Source organism: Pelodiscus sinensis, chromosome 29 (genome assembly GCF_052426305.1).
Source record: "Pelodiscus sinensis isolate ZL-2025 chromosome 29, ASM5242630v1, whole genome shotgun sequence".
Lineage (NCBI taxonomy): Eukaryota > Metazoa > Chordata > Testudines > Trionychidae > Pelodiscus > Pelodiscus sinensis.
The window spans coordinates 13,663,945-13,670,614 of record NC_143080.1 but is presented as its reverse complement, the minus strand read 5'-3'; the positions used below and the strand labels follow the sequence as shown (position 1 = coordinate 13,670,614).

Below are 6,670 nucleotides of genomic sequence, written 5' to 3'. Positions count from 1 at the left end.
CATGGTCCCCCACGTGAGAGGGAGGAGGGGGAGGAGAAGAGAAAGACAGAGACAGAGAGAGGCAGGTGGCGGAGGAGGCTGAGAGTGGGAGGAGGCAGTAGGAGGAGGAGAGAGAGAGAGGGATGAAGAGGAGAGACCCGAAAATCCCATCTTATGACACGCTATTGGCTAGTATTGAAATAAGGGTCTGAAGTGTAGAAATGACGCTGCTGTGTAAACATGCCCCTAGTGCAGAGTTTCTCAAACTGTGGGTCCCAACCCCCTCCCCCACCCCGGGGGGCTTGCGAGCAACTTAGAGGGTGGTTTCAGCAACTGAAAGGGGGGTTGAGAGCAACTTACAGGGAGGTCGTAGTATCACAAGTTTGAGAACCCCTGCCCTAGTGGGTTGTTTTAAGCCTATTGAAATAAATGGGAATTGGGCCCTTAAGGCCTAGGTTCCCAAATATATTGCTCTGCCCAGCACCCAAGGGAGTTAGGCACCTGGATACTGTTGAGGAGCTGGGCCGAGGTGCTTTTGAAAACCTCCCTCAGGCATTGCTGCAGTTTTAGGTGCCTAAAATCCTTGAATTATCCCATGATCCTCCCCTGCATCACAGGGAATGTGGGCAAGAGGCAGAGAGGGGAAGTGACAGATGCCAGATAAAGTCCTAAGCAGGCAGGCTGTGCCCCTCACAGGTGGGAGCACTCGAAGGGGAGGGGCACCCATCCCAGCCTGGGAGGAAGTCTGTGAGCAAAGCAATGACTGTAGCAGCAGAGAGACCCAGGCACTCTGACCACCAGCCTGACACCCTCAGGGCTGCAGCCCAGCCCCTCAGCTTCCTGTGCGATCTCACACCCCCGCCCATGTCTCCTGGCCTTTCCTCTGAGACCCGACACAGGTGAGGAGAGCTGCACTGTATTGAACCTGCAGCCCCAGAGGGCCAGATCACATGGTCTGTCCCCAGCCTGGGATCCAGACTGGTCCTCCCTCTGTGCCTCAGTTTCTCCAGTGGTACAGTGGTGATAACAGCTCTGTGCTGTGTCTCACCTGGGGTGGGGAGGCTAAATCCGGTCAGACTCTGAGGTGCTCTGACACTGTGGAGGAGAGCGGTGAGTAACTGAGAGAGCTGCAAACACAGGCTGGGTTTGCAGAAAGGCCCAAGGGATTTAGGTATCTCTCAAGCTGATTTTTCAGTCCCAGCCACTTTTTCAGACCCAGTAGCCCAGGGGAGTCAGAAGTGATGAGGCTGAACAGACTTAGTTCTGTCTCCACAGGGCTCTGTCAGTTCTCCTGTCTAACACCCTCCTGTAACACTGACCAGTCACCATTCTCCCCAACGCTGCTTTGCAGTTTCCCACCTGGCGTCAGAGAAGGGACAGACCCCGGCAGCCCCTGGGAGTGGGGACCCCAGCACAGCAGCCTGCAGCGCCTGCCTGGAGCGTGTCCGATCCCAGCTGTGCCCCCCGGCCCAGCCCGGCCCAGCAGGTAACCCCAGCTCATGTGTGTCTGAGCCGCCCACCCCCAGGCACTGCCAGAGGGAACCCAGCTGGGGGGCCAGGCCATGGGGCTCCTGCAGGGCAGGGACACGCCGCCCCCTGCTGGCTGCTCTGATCTAGTCCCCATCCCCACTCAGAGCCAGGCTGGGAATGTACCTGCCTCAGCAGGGCCTGGCTGTGGGGCAGTGACACCTAGTGTCCGTTTTCTGGTATTACATGGGAAGATTGAAATAGCTGTAATACAAAGTGATCCAGGGGTTTTTCCGTGGGAGGTGGGGTCAAAACTCATTATTAGAGACACTGTCTCATGGTTCCACACACACACACACACACACACACACACACACACACACACACACACCATTCCCTGGCATCTGGGCCCATGTCCCCCCCATTTCACATCACCCCTTGGTTCCAGCCTTCCCTGCTAGTCTGAGTTTATCCCACAGTTACTCCAAGACCTTCTAGGCCACTCTGGCTGTGAAAAGGGGTCTTAATGTGGGTACTTACCTGGTCCCAGATAGACCAGTCCTGCTGGCGTGGAGCTGCTGGAAGGGTCCCTCGCCAATGTTCCCTCTAATGTTTTCCAGCCGTGTGCAGAATGCCCTGTGCACTGAGGCATGTGTGGATGTGCACCACCAATAGACACACATGCTGCTGGTCCAGGAGCTCAGATTCCTGCCATGCCCCCAACCCCTGGACAGGGGCTGCTGCTGTCCCAAGAGGAGAGCTGGTTTTTAAACGGGTTCCCCTTGCAGACCTGCTCCCGCCTAGCACCTCTGCTGCTGCCTCTGATACAGAGGCAGCAGGGTGGGTGGTCAAGGGGCTCCTCGGGAGTGGGGCCGGAGCGCACTGGCGGCTGACTATAGAATAATCGAGTAAGGGATACGAATTCATGCAGTTACTCGACTGTTCAGTTAACCACTATGGAACATCTCTAATTCAAACCCATTTATCCCCATCCCTGCCCGTCACAGGAAGGGGGTAGTTGGGAATGAGCCTCAGAGCACTAATGGTGCCCGTGTCTTTGCAGGGGGCGCCGGGTGCAAACTCTGCCCCTCAGACTGGCGGCTGCGCGGGGACAAGTGCTACTGGGTCTCCACAGAAAATAAAACCTGGAACAAGAGCCGCAGCGACTGCGCCGCGAGGGGCTCCCAGCTGCTGGTGATCCGGGACCGGGAGGAGCTGGTAAAGGGGCCGGTAACCCCCTGCTGGGGCTGCCTCTGCCAGGCTGGTCCTGGGTACAGAGCCTGGTTAGACACACTTGAGGACTGGGAGTTTCACAGCTGCCAGCGGTTCGGTTTGGACGTCCCTGTTCCCATTACTGGTTACTAAGGGGGGTCCAAACTCCTGAGGCAGTTTTGACAGGCCCAGCAGAAATCACTAGTCTCAGCGACAGGGTAGGTGACAGAGGCAGCTCTAAGCCATTGTTAGCCTCCCCTGTGTGCGTGTGCTGAACCCCGCTCAGCTGGGAGTGCGAGTGGGGCTCTGTCTAGACTGCAGGCTTCTTTCAGAAGAAACTTTTCCGGAAGAGATCCTCCGGATAACGTCTTCCGAAAGAGAGCGTCTGCACAGCACAGAGAGCTGTGTGGTCAGTGTAAAGATACTGTCCGCACTGAACGGACGCTCTCTCCCGTGTAAGCTGGGATTGCTATGGATGGAGTGGTCACCAGGACACCTGGGCTTCTTCCTCTTTCCTCTTGTGAAAGAACTCCCTCTTCCCCACCACACACGCCTTTATGCAACAGAGCTCTTTCGGAAAAGGGCTTCTTCCTCGTAGAAAGAGGATTTCCAATGTCAGAAAAACCTCTTTGTTTCGATGATTTAAAAAAAAAAACACAGCTGCAATGTAGATGTAAATGAAGATTTTTTCAGAAAAATGGCCATAAAAAAAACACCCTCTGCAGTGTAGACACCCTGAGAGAGACAGAGCCATCCCTTCCAGTGCCTCCCGACCTGCACCTCCCCTCATTTGGGGCAGGGGCTGTGCTCAACAGCTGTGGGGGCCAGAGTGTGGGGGGGGGCAGTCCCAGGGCTGAAGGGGAGGCAGATAGCAGGGGCCCCAGTCTGCTCTGCTCGCCAGGCTCCTAGAAGCATGACTTGGGGAAAGGGCGGAGTCACCCCCTCACACACACACCCCCTGGTCGCTGGTACCAAGAAGCAGTTGGGAACTGGTGGAGCCATGTGGTCTGGGGAGGGGTCGCTTCGCTGCTGGTTACTAAGGGGGCAGGCTTGACTCCTGCTGCTGTTCTGGTGCTACTAAGCCCCCAGGCCATTTCAATTGGGGGAAAGTGGTGGAAAGGGGGCAGGAAGGGTGGAGAAATGGGGCCAAGATGCTGGGGAGCTCAGCATCCCCCAGTAACGGCCCTGCTGGGTGCAGCTTGTAAGAGGTCAGCTGGAGCTGGGGCTACCATTTACGTGCCATGTGGCTGCCTAGAGCACCATGAAATCAGGGGCAATTTGGTGCCACAGGTTTCGTGGTGCCCCACATGGCTGTGTAGCTTGCGTATTGGTAGGGGTGGCCCAGGAGAGAGGGAGGGGGAAAGAGAGATGCAGGTCAGGGCTACACGTCCTGTAGGCCACATGTGGCCCGCAGCCTGTTTGTTTGTGGCCCGCAGTGTAGTTTGTGTTTACGCAGAGCTCAACGTGTGGCCCACAGGAGGAAGCCAGAACAAAGAAGTAATCGATGTCATGCTGTTCTGCAGCTGCGCATTTTCGGAGTTAAATTCCTGGACTGTCATTGCTCAGTGAAAGTGCTGCCATAGGGGTGGAAATCAGGGAATTGGTGCATTTTGTTCATATCAGCAGAACTGACTGAAATGGGGCCTGCGTGTTGTGTAGTCTTTGTGTTCATGCCTGTCGGTGTGAAAAAAGGGATTTGCATGTCTATGAACCACGCTTAAGTTGTGGCCCTCAGCATGTGCTCGGAGCATCACTGTGGCCCCCAGGGCTTCCAAAGTTGAGTAGCCCTGATGTAGGGGGACGGATGGAGGGAGGGTCTGTGGAGGGAGCAGAGCAAAGGGGTGAGGCCGGAGCCTTGGGGATCCCCAGAGAGGGGGGCAGGAGAGGGGCAGACATGGACCAGCCAGAGGCAGGAGGGGACCAGGAGGGGCAGCGTCGGCACAGCCCGGCAAGGAGGAGCCGTGGGGCAGGAGAGAGATGGGCAGGGCCTAGCGCAGCAGGGAGGAGGGAGCTGGAGCTGGGCTTGGGCCAGGGAGAGGCCGTTAGAGCCCCTGGGCTGGCCCTGGCAGTGGTGGGGAGGGGCAGCCCCAGGGAAGAGCTGGACGGGAGAACAGGGCAGCTGCGGATCCTGTTAGCACAGGGAAGAGCCGCTGTCGAGTGAGTGTGATGGGCCCACAGGTGCTGACAGGGGCCTTTCCTGTGTGTCGCAGGCTCCCGGTGTCAGGCCCAGCTGAGGGGAACAGCTGTGGGATGATGAAGGGGAATCAGATTCATTCACAAGGCTGCAGCTCTGCACATCAGTGGATTTGCCAGCGAGACGCCGTCCCCCTCTGAGCAGGGTATGGAGGAGACCTCAGAGCACGGCTCCATTATCGCCGTGTCACACCTGGGGAAACCGAGTCACAGACACTCACCTGCCCAAGATCACACCGAGAATTGGTGACAAAATGGAAAATGGAACCCAGGAGTCCTGGCTCCCAGCCCTCCCTCAGTCTGTAGAAGCGAGTCCAAGCTCCGGTTTTGTTGTTCCAACAGGGCTAGGCTGAGGGGTGTCACGCTGTGCTGAGCCTTGGGGACGGTTATCTCTAGTCCTCTCCCCTAGTACTGGGGAGAGAAGAGTCTGCTCCAGATCCCCAGCTCACGTAAATCAGCCCAGATCCAGAGTGTCCCAGCTGGGCATCTGGCCAGTGACTCCAGGGGAGCTTCGGCTCCATTGGCACCAGCTGGGGATCTGGGTTTTCCCCTCTATTTCACCCCTTTTCATTTCCTGGCACCTCTGTCAGGTCCCACTCTCAGCTCTGTTCCCCGGCCCCTCCATTGCTGCCATCAAGCCTGTGACCTGGCACCCCTCTGCCCATCCTGCCCTAACCGATCGTTAACTCCTGTCACTAGGCTGCTGGATAGGATGCTAAACACCTGCTGGGTGACTAAGACACTTTCCCTCTCAGTGCCTCAATTTCCCCATCTGTGAAATGGGGATAATCAAACTGACCTGGCTGCAGCATTTCAAGATCTCCTGCAGCAGCCCCTCAGTCAGCAAGAAGCCATGAGGGGCAGGGTGTTTTCACGGGCAGGCCAGCTTTGGGACTCTGCAGTCCAAGGGCCCAGCCCCACCCTTTCAACACACCCAGCTCAGAGCTGGAGGGAACATTTGTAGGTTTAAACTTTGTGAAACTTCAGAGCCAGAAGGGAAAGTAACAACCCAACCTATCCCCCACCCCATTCCAGCAGCCACAGGGTGCATCTACATGGCAGGGTTTTTATGAAAAAACAACACTTACGTCCACACTGTAATTGCGTTCTTGTGACAGGTAGAACAGAGGGTTTTTTCTGACAGTAGTAAACCTCATTCCAGAAGGAAGACGCCTTTTTCAGAAAAAGACGTGTGCGGACAAGGAAGAGGGAGTTTTTTTGAAAGAAGAGGTCTCCAGGAAAAAGCATAGGTGCCCTGGTGGCCACCCCGTCCACAGTAATCACAATGCGAGAGTGTCCAATCAGTGTGGATGCTCTCTGTTGAAAAATCAGATGGTTGTTTTGATGCACTTTGGCCATGTGGACCCACTCTTTTGAAGAACACATTTGCGCCGTAGGTCTAAATCAGTGTTTCTGAAACTTTTTAAGACCGAGAAACATCAATCATTTTTTTTTATGAGGAACACCAAGAGCTGCAGGAAAATATGCAAATGAGATTGTGGCTCATGCAAATGAGTCCCTTATTAGTATATTTTTTGCAGAGAAATCTCGTAGTGTAGACATGGCCACAGTGTATGTGTCTGGCTTTATAAAGCAGATGCTCACTGCTTCTCTAGTATATTCTCAATTAACACAGTGTGTTGCCTTCTCCCCTGAAAAAGATCCCGTGTGCTTCTTATAAGCATAACTAGCTTCATCCGCTGACACCCCTGCTCCCTCTGTGCTGTTGGTTTGTATTGTGGGAACAGGTCAATCCCACTTCTCTAGCCACGTGTTTCTGCACCTTTCGTTCTTTGCTAGACGCCCCTCAGATCCCTTG

At 55.5% G+C, this 6,670-nt stretch overlaps 1 protein-coding gene across 1 annotated transcript; it reads left to right on the top strand.

Annotated features, from left to right (window-relative positions):
- Window positions 1–1,281: 1,281 nt before the first annotated feature.
- On the top strand, window positions 1,282–5,886 carry LOC142826419 (killer cell lectin-like receptor subfamily F member 2; the record flags this gene model as incomplete). Its single annotated transcript, XM_089773903.1, has 3 exons — window positions 1,282–1,465; window positions 2,510–2,771; window positions 4,728–5,886. Coding segments are annotated over 3 exons (711 nt in total), but the record flags the coding sequence as incomplete, so codon positions are not given.
- Between the last annotated feature and the right edge of the window lie 784 nt (window positions 5,887–6,670).